The sequence below is a fragment of the Mauremys reevesii genome, linkage group 1, assembly GCF_016161935.1.
Source record: "Mauremys reevesii isolate NIE-2019 linkage group 1, ASM1616193v1, whole genome shotgun sequence".
Lineage (NCBI taxonomy): Eukaryota > Metazoa > Chordata > Testudines > Geoemydidae > Mauremys > Mauremys reevesii.
In genome coordinates, this window is record NC_052623.1 from 6,407,956 (window position 1) to 6,421,807 (window position 13,852).

A 13,852-nucleotide genomic window follows, 5' to 3' on the forward strand; every position below is an offset into this window, starting at 1 on the left:
GGGAAGGTGGGAATAAAAGCAGAAACAGTTTCCCGCAGCATTTTTGTGGCACTAGCAGATGGTTACACAAGACTCATCACATTACCCTCAGTGGCAAAACAGTCCACTATCAGGGGGTAAGATACAGCTAATCACACACACAAGATTTTCCTCTCTCTGTCTCCCATGGTCGGTGCATCACAGAGCATGTGCAAATAAGTCCCTCACCCAGTGCACCAGGCCACAGCACCCCCTGCCCTCTCTCCCACTCGGTCAGCCCCACAAAGCCACCTGTGTAGGGAAGAGCATGAGATCAGCCTGAGTAAGCCGGGCCCGTCCCCGCGAAATGATCCATAATGCAGCCAAATACAAGGTCCGTGGGATGCAGGCCTTGGCTACGGAATGGGGGACTGAGGCCGGCAAAGCTGTGACCCTGAGAAGGATTCAGGAGTTCTCATATCTTTGTGGGGGGTGCCTTAGCCAAACACGAGTTATTGGGCTGAATACAGGGGTGACTAGCTGAAATTTTAGGGCCTGCTTAAACACTGAACCACCATGTTTGCCATGCGGTGGTTTCTGGGGATGTTTGCTGCCTGAGCCATGTCCTCTTAGGGTGGATCTCCAGGTAAAGGAATCCCATGATGACACAGTCAAAGCCAGCCCTGAGGAGACTTGCTCCTGACTTCCATGCTGGCCGCAAAGTGTGCTCATTTGCCAATGAGGAAATTGAGGAGGAAAGAAACTCTCCCAAGGTGACACAGCAGGTCAGTGCCAGAAGGAACACTAGAGCTCCCGTCTCCCAATGTGCAGCACAGTGCACTTCCCATGGCTGTATGGTACGTCCCCCTGGGGCTGCTGCTTTCCTTGGCCATTAAGAGTGCAGCTCAGATGCAGCTTGTCACAGAGGAGCACACACCGTGCTCTCGCTCTCACAAAGTGATTTTACCTTTGTGCTTTCTTGTTTTCTTGTTTCCCTTCAACTTAGAACAAGACTCACTCAGTCTGGCTGTTTTCTGTGGCAGGGTGCTGTGCTGTTGCAGCCATGTGTGCCCCAGGATATTAGAGAGACAAACAGGGGGAGGAAATAGCTTTCATTGGACCCAAATTCTGTTAACGAGAGAGAGCAGCTTTCGACCTTATGCAGTGGAAGTACATAATAAAAACATCCCTATAGTTCCAATGAAAACTTGGGTTTAATTTCCAAGTCCCAGAGCATTTTCTGTGTTCTGCTTTAGCTTAGCAGGGAGCTTCTGCTGCAGGATCGATAAAACACATTGATCACCCGTTTCAGGATCTCTTTTGTTGTCACCCCATAAACGATGGGGTTTAGCATGGGGGGAATGAACACATAGAGGTTGGCCAGGAGGTTGAGAATATAACCTGGGATAATGTGCCTAAATCGGTGTGCAAAAGAGGAGAAAAAAGATGGGATGTAGAACATCAGTATTACACAGAGGTGGGAGCTGCAGGTGCGGAGAGCCTTGAGCCGGGCGTCCTTTGAGGGGAGCAGGAAGACGGCCCTGAGGATCAGCCCATAAGACAAAGCAATGAGCACAGCATCCAACCCAATTACTAAAATAGCCATGGCTATACCATACCAGAGGTTGACTGTGATGTCGTCGCAGGCCAGCCGGGCTATGGCCATGTAGTCACAATAGGTGTGAGGCAGGAGGTTAGTTCTGCAAAACTTCAGCTGCTTCACAAGAAAGGTGACAGGGAAAATGAAACAGAAACTTCTTGTGACAACTGCCAGCCCCATCTTCCCGATCACAGACTTGGTTAGTATGATGGTGTATCTCAGGGGGTCACAGATGGCAATGTACCGATCAAACGCCATGGCCAGCAGAATGGCCGACTCGGCCATAAAACTGACATGGATGAAGAACATCTGGGTCAGGCAGGCAGCAAAAGAAATTTCTCCCGCTCTAAACCAGAATACAGCCAGCATCTTGGGCACTGCCGTGGTAGATAACAGCAGATCAGCAGCAGCCAGCATGGACACGAATAGATACATGGGCTCATGGAGGCTTCGTTCTGTTAGTATGATGAATAGTAGGAGAGAGTTCCCAAAAAGTGACACAACGTTCATCAGACAGAAGGGGATGGAGATCCAGACCTGAGACTCCTCCGTACCCGGGATGCCGGTCAGGATGAAGGTCACGGGGACAAAAAAGGTGTGATTGTCAGCTGGCATCATGCACCATCACTTGGATCTTCCAGGAACTAACAGCAAAAGAGACAATCAGTGAGAAGGCGAGTGTCGGCTAGGACTGGACTGCATTTGTTACAGTGTGACGGGTTCCCCCAGGGGGGGCCACGTGGAACTGGGGTTTCTTTGAGCCCTCTGACCCACCAGTCTACGCTCCCTCTCACACTGTTGCAGACCTGCTCCCGATCTTACACTTACACCAGCATCCACACACGTAGGGACACACCCAGCTGCAGTTCCATGCAGGCTCACTGACCAGCCGCTGCTTGGGAACCAACAATAGAGAGGCTGCAGCCAAATTAACCACCAGCTTCCCAGATTCGTACCCCACCACTGGAGTGTAAACCCAAAACGTTACAGTCTTACCCTGCACAGAGAACTGTACAGCGTAAGCTCATAGAATTCGCCCCCTCCCTGAATGTGGAAAGGAATATACACCAGCCTCTGCCAATGGAGCTATGATTTTCCCATGCACTTCATTCCAACTCACTAGTGTAGATAAAGCCAAAACAAGTCTATTATTTACCAAAAATAGATTGTAAGTGATTATAAGTGATACCAAGCAGATCAAAGCAGATTACCCAGCAAATAAAGAAAAATGCAACCTAAGCTTCATCTAAAATCTTAAAATCTATTTTTGTTATTAATAAACTTGTTCTGTTATAATCTAAACTGTGAGCTGTGACTGGAGTGCTTGGGAGAAATCTCGGCTTGGTTACCCCAAGTGTGCATGGTTCTCTTCACATGGAGGGAGAGACCTAGTGGGTATTAAACACACACACTGCCCAGATTTGACCAGGACAGGATGGTACTGCTCTGGGGCCTAGCCTGGAAAGCTGGTGGTTAAAGAGCCTGTGTACAATTGCAGCTGGGTGTGTCTCTCCCTGTGTGAATGCTGGTGAAAGTGCAGGCGGGAGGGCTTTGCAGCTTGTCAGAGCAGTACACTGTGAGAGGCAGCCCAGGCTGGGGGGTCAGTGGGCTCAGTGGTACCCCAGTTCCAGATGGTACTCTGGGGGGATCCCGTCACAATCAGTATCAAAGCAGCCCTTATAATTGGTTGCTCCTGGATTATACAGTTTGGACATTTACGGCTATGCTGCCTGAAACCAGCTAATTTCTGCCAAATGGAACGGACCCAGTCCTGGGGTCCTGATTGATTTTCATGGAAGTGTCGCCTGAGTGAAGGCCTCGGGATTTGGGGTGCAGAATATTACAGGGCCTGAGGCGGTTTCCAATGAGGTTTACTCTGAACAGTAACCAAGAATGGCCCAGTCCAGCGCCCACTGAGTTCAACAGCAAGACCCCAGTGACTCCCCTGGGAGTGGATCAGGGTAACCCGGCGACCTCTTCCCAACACCCAACCTCAGCGCAGTCACAGGAGCGTATCTCAGTGCCCCGGCTCCCATCCTGCCCCTGCAGTCAGAGTTACGCACCCCCATCCTAGCCAACCCAGCTCAAACATTTCCTAGGTTTCATGTGTTTCCATTTCCCGCTTCACAGATTCAATCCATGCAAACGACTCACCAGGCTCCAGCCCCAGCTGGGGAGGAGGAATCTCTGCCTGTGACCGGGTCGGGGAGCTGCAGGCGGCAGGGAATCTGCACTGACCGCGGCTGAGGTACAGGGATATTTATACTGCTGCCCTGGGAATCCCAGGGGGGGCTCAGAGCCAGCACGGAGCCCCAGGGACCTGCCTCTGTGCCTGGCTCAGGTGGGGAAGAGCAGCAGGGAATTAACCCTTTCCTCCTCTCACTTGTTTGATCTGATCATTTCTCCTTTTCTACATTATTTAAAAAGGTCCTTGTGACACTGAGGCCACCAACAAAGAGTTCCTTCTTCCTTGCAAACAGCTCTCATCTCAGCCCTGACAAACTCACTACACCACATACAAGTCTTATGGAATATCAACCCTTGAGGAGTAGCATGTAAGGTGTGTGCAGAAAGCTTGTAACTTCTCAAGCTTCATAACCATTGCAAAAGGCATGTCTGGGTAATAGTTAGGGAAGAACATATTGCTATTGACAGTGAGCTTTATGGACCTGGAGTAGAAGTTAGTCACCAGGGCAGTATATTTAGGTGATGGCCATTCCAGGAGGGCGTCGTCACCCCATGCTGGTTAGCTGGGGATGTAATGCCAGGCTCAGTTTTCCAGCCACGCTCTGTCCCGAGAGGATCAATAGAAAACCATCAGAGACAACTTCAAATAATCAACACCACTTAGAGAGTAAATGAAGGAACATTACAGCATACAGCATTGACCTGCCTATGAACAGAGACAAAAGAATTTCAGGATTACACAGAGTGGGGAGAGGCCCTCTGGATCCTTTCGTTGGCGAGCCATCTTGTGGGGCTGGGAAGTTCTCATGAAAAATTGGTTCCTGGTTCTTGTGAATTCAGCCAGTTCTGCTACAGACTAAACTTGGGGGTGGGGGAGGGGAACCTTCTTTATTAGCAGAGGGTAAAGTCCTTCCCTTAGGACGGAAGAATCCCATGCACCACTACAGGATGGTGACCAACTGACTAAGCAGCAGTTCTGCAGAAAAGGATCTGGGGATCACAGTGAGGAGATGCTGGATATGAGTCAGCAGTGTGCCCTTGTTGCCAAGAAAACTAACAGCTTCTTGGGCTGTATTAGTAGGAGCATTGCCAGCAGATCAAGGGAAGTGATTATTCCCCTCTATTCAGCACTGGTGAGGCCACAGCTGGAGTATTGTGTCCAGTTTTCGTCCCCCCAGTACAGAAGGGATGTGGACAAATTTGAGAGAGTCCAGCGGAGGGCAACGCAAATGATCAGGGGGCTGGGACACATGACTTATGAGGAGAGGCTGAGGGAACTGGGGTTATTTAGTCTGCAGAAGAGAAGAGTGAGGAGGGATTTGATAGCAGCCTTCAACTACCTGAAGGGGGGGTCCCAAAGAGGAGGTCTAGGTTGGATATTAGGAAACACTATTTCACTAGTGGGATGCTGAAGCACTGGAATGGGTTCCCTAGGGAGGTGGTGGAATCTCCATCCTTAGAGGTATTTAAGGTCCGGCTTGACAAAGCCCTGGCTGGTATGATTTAGCTGGTGTTGGTCCTGCTTTGAGCAGGGGGTTGGACTAGATGCCTCCTGAGGTCCCTGCCAACCCTAATATTTCACAATTCTATGATTCTATGAAAGAGAACTATTGACCCAAGTCAGTGGCAGATTATTGATTTTGCCGCCCTTAGGCCCTGAAATAATTGCCGCTCCCGACAGCTGGCCCTATATGAACTTGTTTTAGTTTTTTTTAGTTTTAGTCTGTACAGTGTGATTTCGCTTATAGCGCGGGACCGCACATGGATCCAGAATGCCACGTTCAAGCGGGAGTCCGGTTTTATATCAAATATTTAGTTTTTATTTTATGTAAATACAATAAAAGAAATAGAACTATTTGAGTAGTAAGTAATTACATTTGTTTTTGCCTATACCTTTGAGTGGCAAACTTATTAATTAAAACTGTATAATCCAGAGAAGTTGTTAGATCCTTTTCAATTGTCAGGAGAGAAAGGGAGTTTAATTTTTCTTCACTGAGATTAGCCATCAAATAGTTTTTCACCCTTTTTAATGCCGAAAACGATCATTCCGCTGAACAGTGTGTAGCAGGTGTGCAAACGAATGTTCAGAAGGCAATATCAAGATTTGGATATACTGAATGACTGATTCGATTTCAAAGAAGGCTGCAATATCTTAGAACTGACTTCTTTTCATTTTCAGGAATCTCAACACTTTCCAAATATGATCGAAAATGTAAACACTCATTCACGAATGATTCTTCTAAATCGCCTAGGTAGCATAGCTGTAATTTTTTAGCATGAACTGTTATATCTGCTGTTGAAGTATTGGTAATGTTAGAGAGAAACTGAAATCTCCCATAAATTTCTTGATACGCATTACTTCTGTGTTTCACTTCAGATCATACAAGGTCTAGTATTGTCTACTTTCAATTTATCTCTACCACACATTTCCACTTCAACTTGCATGTCTCCTCAACTTGCAGTTTACGCTTTCTTTTTCACTTTGTGTCAAATTCGTAGTCTTCAATTTCAGGTGGGTTTTTTTTTAGTCTTTCTCTTCGTACATATCAAACACGTCCCCTATAGAGTTAATGTATCCTATTAGTGAGTTGTAGAGTTCTACAACTGTCTGTATATCAATATAAACACTGTCCAGTGTTTGGCTAGTTATATGAAATCTTTCCAAGAGTGAGCTCCAAAATCCAGCCATAAAAGCTGCCTCAAGTCGATCGAGTTTTCGCTGCAGGCCTGCAGCTTTATTACATGTAACAGGTTTCTCAGTATCATCTTCCTTTATTGTATCTAAAGCTTTAATTATAGCATTCCAGTTTTCACTCAAATTATGACAAGCTTCCACTCAAGATGACCAGCGAGTCTCAGAAAGTCTTTTTATTACTTTACTGCCTGGCTTCAAATTAGAGAGTAAAATCTCCCACCAGTGAGTAGAAGCAGAAAAAAAATGAATAAAGATGTTGGACAGTTGAGAAAAATGAACATGCTTCTTGACAACTTTCTGCTGCACATACTCCAACCAGATTTAAAGAATGCGCAGAGCAAGGCACGTACACAGCATAAGGATTTAATGGTCTTAATTCTTGCTTGCAAGCCACTATAGACACCGGACATGTTAGTGGCATTGTCGTACGACTGGCCACGGCAGTTTGCAATATCTAATCCATAACAATTCAAAGTTGAAAGTACAGCATCAGCTAACTGTTCTGATATGTGGCCAGTATTTGGTAAAAAACAAAGAAACCTCTCTACTGGTATGCCATCATCGTTTACCTATCTCAGTATAAAAGCGAATTGATCAACATGAGATATGTCGGGAATTGAGTCAACGCTTATTGAGAAATATTTGGTTTCTTTTACTTCTTTAATAATATTTGAGATCACATTTGAAGCCATCAGTATTATAAATTCATTACATGTATAGGATGAAAGATAAGATAAGTTATCTCGACCTTCATTTCCATAACATGCAACGTGACTTGCTAAAAATGGGTCGAATTCTGCGACAAGCTCAAGGGCCATCATGTAATTGCCATTATAAGGTGATCCAAATTTTTCTATCTTACCTCTAAATGCAAGTACTCTGCTTGAAAGTTTCTTTACCACTGCTACAATCCTCTTCAACACATTTCTCCAATGCATAATGTCTTCTTCCATTTGAAACTTTAAATTCATATCAATTCTTCCAGATATCTCGCTTCTCCTCACCATTGTCAGTACACACGTTTTATGTTCAGTCGAATTTTCTTGTTCATGTAGTCTAGCTGATATGTTTTTGCAGTCATGGTATCCACTTGTCGCCAGACTACAGATCCCTCCGAATAATTGACATGGGGCACAAAACACGGCTCCTTTGCTCTCCAAATATACAAGATATTGCCATGGCTTTACTTCACCGTTTAAAAGATGTCATTCAAACACATTTTTGGTTAGAACACCAGTTTTATTAGTATATTGTCTTTTTGAGTTAATAAAATCACTATCGATATTTTGTTTAATACCTTGTGTTGATAAATACTCAATTGTAGCACTATTCAATATCCATTGGGCCAAGTCGTCACTTATGGTAGATATTCCAATGTCAGATTGAATTTCTGACCGCAGTCAGAATTTCTTCATTAGTTTTAATATGTATTTTATACACATCAATATTTTCAATATTTTCACTTTTTACTTCACTACTTCTTTCAACTTTTTTTCTGTCTCACTGTTGGCACTAACTGATACAACAAAAGAATCAATTTTGTGCATTTTTGCTATCATTTCATTTTCCCTTTCTTTCTTCTGTATAGCATTTTTTTTAACTGAGCACCACTTAATTTCCTCCTTCCGGTCATATTGTTAATTAACGCTTAGGATAGTCGCGACTCCAGACCCGAGTATGTTGTTTTCTAAATGGCGTCTCCGTCGCACCGTTTCAACACGCGCTGTCATGATTGGTAGTATCGTGGCATGCGATGCCGTGATTAAAAAAATTCTGGGCTGCTATTTTAAATTTGCCGCCCGTGCAAATTTGCCGCCTTAGGCCTAGGCCTTGTTGGCCCAGGCAATAATACGCCACTGACCCAAGTTCTCATTTCGTGATTTTATATTGTATCCATTTGTTTCCACCTCTCTCTCTTTTCTAGTTAACTCTCCTTTTTGCTTAACTTAACTGACTTTTGTTTCATTATTAATGCTCACAAGCACCACATGTAATAAATGAGTGGTGATTTACGGCAAAACTGAGTGTGACATACTATAAGCGTCTTGTAACTCCCATATTCCTCATCTGTATATAATTGTGATATTGCATATAAAGCACGCCAGGCGAGGTGTCAGGGGAAAGATTATGATCAGCTAAAAGTCACTATTCTCTCTAAATACGGATGTTATTCGTGTATATGAAATTATGAGCCTTGTGTTTTATGGTTGGCACTAAAACTTGCTGTAAGGTGGGGAATCAGCCAGATAATATCAGCCAGATATTAGCTCCCCAGAGTCAACAGCAAGGAAAGTAACCGCATGTAATACTGTAAGCGTCTTGAAACTCCCATATTCCTCATCTGTATATAATTGTGATATTGCATATAAAGCACGCCAGGCGAGGTGTCAGGGGAAAGATTATGATCAGCTAAAAGTCACTATTCTCTCTAAATATGGATGTTATTCGTGTATATGAAATTATGAGACGTGTTTTATGGTTGGCACTAAAATGTGCTGTAGGTTGGGGAATCAGCCAGATATTAGCTCCCCAGGGACAACAGCAAGGAAAGTAACCAGCGTCCGGGCGGTGTGTGAAATAGCCCATCAGCAGCCAATGTCCAGCAAGGGAGCTACAGTTCAATGACTCACCTGCGTGAGGCCACACCAGGGGAACTGCTCAACCTTGCCTGGAGACTCAGCAGTGCCCCCAGACATGCCTGGACTTGTGTTCTCCCAGCACATGGGACTGAGGGTACGAAACAGAACAAAGGGACCCACACTTGGCCTTTCTCCTGCCCCCAACTATGCTGAAAGCAACAAAGACACTCAGAAGACTGAAGCCTCCAACAGAGGGGACTGGCCCAAGTTTCAAGGGTGAAATCTGTGTGCTAGGAACTGCAATATCCAGTGGGGTGATAGAAACTGCTTAATCTAGGGGTTGCCCAGTCTGACAGGGTTTATATCACATAACCTCCAACTTCTATAAGTGATGGGGCCTTGGCCCTTGGCCCCCCTCACTCCGGTGCCCCGGCGTCCAAACCTGAAACCCTTTGAATCAGCAGCAACTTAGGAAAATGTTTGCCTGGAGTGCAGGGGACTGGACTAGATGACCTATGAGGTCCCTTCTAGCCCTACACATCTAGGATTATCACTGGGTCATGCCCCCTTGGTGTCTCAGGTCAGGTCGACTGTCCTGATCGCTTGTGTCGTGGAGGGACGGAGGCAGAGAATTTGTCTTCTCAGCGCGACTTGATTGGCAGCAATAGTAAAGGGCGCCAGGAGAGAAGGTTGCCATGGGCCTGTTTAACTCTGTCTCCATTACTGTCTGTGTGTCAGGGACCTCAGGTCTTGAAAATCAGTCTACAGGGCCCTTAGGGACCAGCACATGCCTGTTAGAAAGTTATGATGTTATATGCGAGCCTATTTGAGTCTTACGGTTTGAATACTCTGTGTGCCTCAGTTTCCCTGTTTGTGCTGCACAATACCTAAGTGGTGGGAATCCGGGTGTGTGACTATGGCTGAGGCCCTTGAGGTCAGGTAAGGTGGCTCCAGTTGTCTGTATGTAAGCGATGGCCAGTGCCCTTCGTCACCTGAGACCCAGGAGCGGGATGCAACCAGGTGACACTTTGCCTGGAAAGGGAGACACAGACCAGGAGAAGGAGTAATGGGCATGTCATAGGTCGGGCCACTGGAAGCTGGGCAGTCTGCTGAGGGGGACTCGGAGAGATGGAAGTCCGGGATGTCCTTCCCGGTCCCCCCAAAGATGAATTTACTGAAAGTCACAGATTTTTTGCTAGCAAGTTCTGTTCTACAGTCTGTTCCTTCAAGAAATAAACCTTCTGTTTTACACGCTGTCTGAGAGTCACGGCTGACTGTGGAGTCGGGGTGCAGGGCCCTCTGACTTCCCCACAAAATCCTCCTTCACCTTGGGGGTTTTCACCATGACTAAAAAACTTGGGCTGTTCAGCTTAGAAAAAAGACCTCTAAGGGGGGATATGACAGAGGTCTATAAAATCATGTCTGGTGTGGAGAAAGTGAATAGAGAAATGTTATTTACTTTCTCACAATATGCAAAAACCTGAGGTTACCCAATGAAATTAATAGGCAGCAGATTCAATACAAACAAAAGGACATATTTTTTCCAGCAACACAAATGTAACCTGTGGAACTCATTGCAAGGGGAATGTAGGGATGGCTAAAAGTACAACTGCATTCAGAAAGGAACTAGACACATGCATAACTGGGGAAAAAAAACAAATAGATCAGTCCATGGAGGAGTGATCCAGCAATGGCTATTAGCCAATACAGTCAGGTATCTCTTACTGAATTGGAGAGGCAAAATAGTGACTGAGGATGTGGAAAAATCTGAAGTACTCAAAAGCTCCCTGACTGTTGCACTAGGCAACACAGTATGGGGAGGAGGTGAGCAGCCCTCAGTGGAGAAAGAACAGGCTAAGGACTATTTAGAAAAGCTGGACATGCACAACTCCATGGATCCAGACGTAATGCATCCAAGGGTGCTGAGGGAGTTGGCTGATGCGATCGCAGAGCCATTGGCTATTATCTATGAAAATGTGTTGTGATTGGGAGAGGTCCCAGAAGATTGGAAAAAGGCAAATATAGTGCCCATATTTAAAAAAGAGAAGGAAGAAAACCTGGGGAACTACAGACCAGTCAGCCTCACTTCAGTCCACAGCAAAATCCTGAAACAGGTCCTCAAGGAATCCATTTTGAAGCACTTGGAGGAGAGGAAGGTGGTCAGGAACAGTCAGCATGGATTCACCAAGGGCAAGTCATGCCTGAGTAACCTGATGGCTTTCTAAGATGAGATAACTGGCTCTGTGGATATAGAGAAAGTGCTAGATGTGATATATCTTGACTTTAGCAAAGCTTTTGATAGGGTCTCCCACAGTATTCTTGCCACCAAGTTAAAGAAGTATGGATTGGATGAATGGACTATAAGGTGGATAGAAAGCAGTGACCCTGAGAGGGATTTAGGAGTTTGCATCTCTATGTGGAAGGTGCTGTAACAAAAATCAAGTTATTGGGTTCAATACTTGGGCGACTGGGTATAATTCTAGGGCCTGTGTTATACAGGAAGTCAGACTGTGGTTCCTTCTGGCCTTAAACATGTTTGCTGTGGGGTGGTGTGTTGGGGTCTGTGCTGCCCGAACCATGTACTGATGGGGTGGATCTCCAGGTCTAGGAGACCCATGATGGCACAGTGAAAGCCACCCCTGCTCGGGTTCTGGGATGTGCGGACGAGGGCCATGCAATCCCTGCGCTGTCTCCCTGAGGAGACTTGCTCCTGACTTCCATGCTGGCCCCAAAGTGTGCTCACTTTGCCACAGAGAAAATTAAGGAGCAAAGAAATAGGAGGAAATAGTTTTCATTAGACCCAAATTATGTTGGCGAGAGAGACCAGCTTTCAAGCTTCCGTAGTGGAAGTACATAGTTAAAACACCCCTAGAGTTCAAATGAAATCCTGGCTTTAATTTCCAAGTCCCAAAGAATTTTCTGTAGCCTACTTTAGCTCATCAGGAAGCTTCTGCTGCAGGATCAATAAAATACAGAAATAAAAGGGTCAGAGAAGGGCAACAAAGACAATTAAAGGTAGAGAACGGCTTCCATATGAGGAGAGACTAAAAAGACTTGGACCGTTCAGCTTAGAAAAGAGACCTCTAAGGGGGGATATGACAGAGGTGTATAAAATCATGATGGGTGCGGAGAAAGTGACTAGAGAAATGTTATTTACTTTTTCACACAATGCAAAAACCAGGGCAGCAGGTTTAATACAAAAAAGAGAACGTATTTTTTTATGGCACACAGAGCTAACCTATGGAACTCACTGCCAGGGGATGTTGTGATGGGAAAGGATTGAAAAAGCCTTAGATAAGTTGATGGGGGATAGGCCCATCAATGGCTATTAGCCAGGCCGGTCAGGGATGCAAATCCATGCTGCTGGTGTCCCAAAACCTCTGCCCACCAGAAGCCGGGATGGGAAGACAGGGGATGGATCACATGATGATTGCCCTGTTCTGCTCACTCCCCTGAAGCACCTGGCACTTGTCACTGCTGGAAGACAGGACACTGGGCTAGATGGACCATTTTTGTCTGACCCAGTTTATGCCATTTTTATGTTCCTGTGCGACATTTCTACTCCAACGCTCCAGGAATGGAAGGTGGGAATAAAAGCAGAAACAGTTTCCCGCAGCATTTTTGTGGCACTAGCAGATGGTTACACACGACTCATCAAATTACCCTCAGTGGCAAAACAATCCACTAGCAGGGGGTAAGATACAGCTAATCACACACACAAGATTTTCCTCTCTCTGTCTCCCATGGTCGGTGCATCACAGAGCACGTGCAAATAAGTCCCTCACCCAGTGCACCAGGCCACAGCACCCCCTGACCTCTCTCCCACTCGGTCAGCCCCACAAAGCCACCTGTGTAGGGAAGAGCGTGAGATCAGCCTGAGTAAGCCGGGCCCATCCACGCAAAATGATCCATAATGCAGCCAAATACAAGGTCCATTAGACGCAGGCCTTGGCTACGGAATGGGGGACTGAGGCCGGCAAAGCTGTGACCCTGAGAAGGATTCAGGAGTTCTCATATCTTTGTGGGGGGTGCCTTAGCCAAACACAAGTTATTGGGCTGAATACAGGGGTGACTAGTTGAAATTCTAGGGCCTGCTTAAACACTGAACCACCATGTTTGCCATGGGGTGGTTTGGGGGGGTGTTTGCTGCCCGAGCCATGGCCTCTTAGGGTGGATCTCCAGGTAAAGGAGTCCCATGATGACACAGTCAAAGCCACCCCTGCTCAGGTTCTGGGCTGTGCGGAGGACGGCCATGAAATCTCTGTGCTGTCTCCCTGAGGAGACTTGCTCCTGACTTCCATGCTGGCCCCAAAATGTGCTCATTGGAAATTGAGGAGGAAAGAAACTCTCCCAAGGTGACACAGCAGGTCAGTGCCAGAACGAACACTAGAGCTCCCCTCTCCCAGTGTGCAGCACAGTGCACTTCCCATGGCTGTATGGCACGTCCCCCTTGGCTGCTGCTTTCCTTGGCCATTAAGAATGCAGCTCGGATGCAGCTTGTCACAGAGGAGCACACACCGTGCTCTCGCTCTCACAAAGTGATTTTACCTTTGTGCTTTCTTGTTTTGTTGTTTCCCTTCAACTTAGAACAAGTCTCACTCAGTCGGGCTGTTTTCTGTGGCAGGGCGCTGTGGTGTTGCAGCCATGTATGCCCCAGGATATTAGAGAGACAAACTGGGGGAGGAAATAGCTTTCATTGGACCCAAATTCTGTTGACGAGAGAGACCAGCTTTCGACCTTACGCAGTGGAAGTACATAATAAAAATATCTCTATATTTCCAATGAAAACTTGGGTTTAATTTCCAAGTCCCAGAGCATTTTCTGTGTCCTGCT

The 13,852-nt window shown here is 46.1% G+C and overlaps 1 protein-coding gene across 1 annotated transcript; it reads right to left on the reverse strand.

Annotated features, from left to right (window-relative positions):
- Positions 1-1,210: 1,210 nt before the first annotated feature.
- LOC120389337 (olfactory receptor 52B2-like) lies at positions 1,211-2,237 on the reverse strand. The gene has a single exon (XM_039511845.1). It carries the CDS (start codon positions 2,174-2,176, stop codon positions 1,211-1,213), a length of 966 nt encoding a protein of 321 aa, XP_039367779.1. The 5' UTR covers positions 2,177-2,237.
- Positions 2,238-13,852: the final 11,615 nt, after the last annotated feature.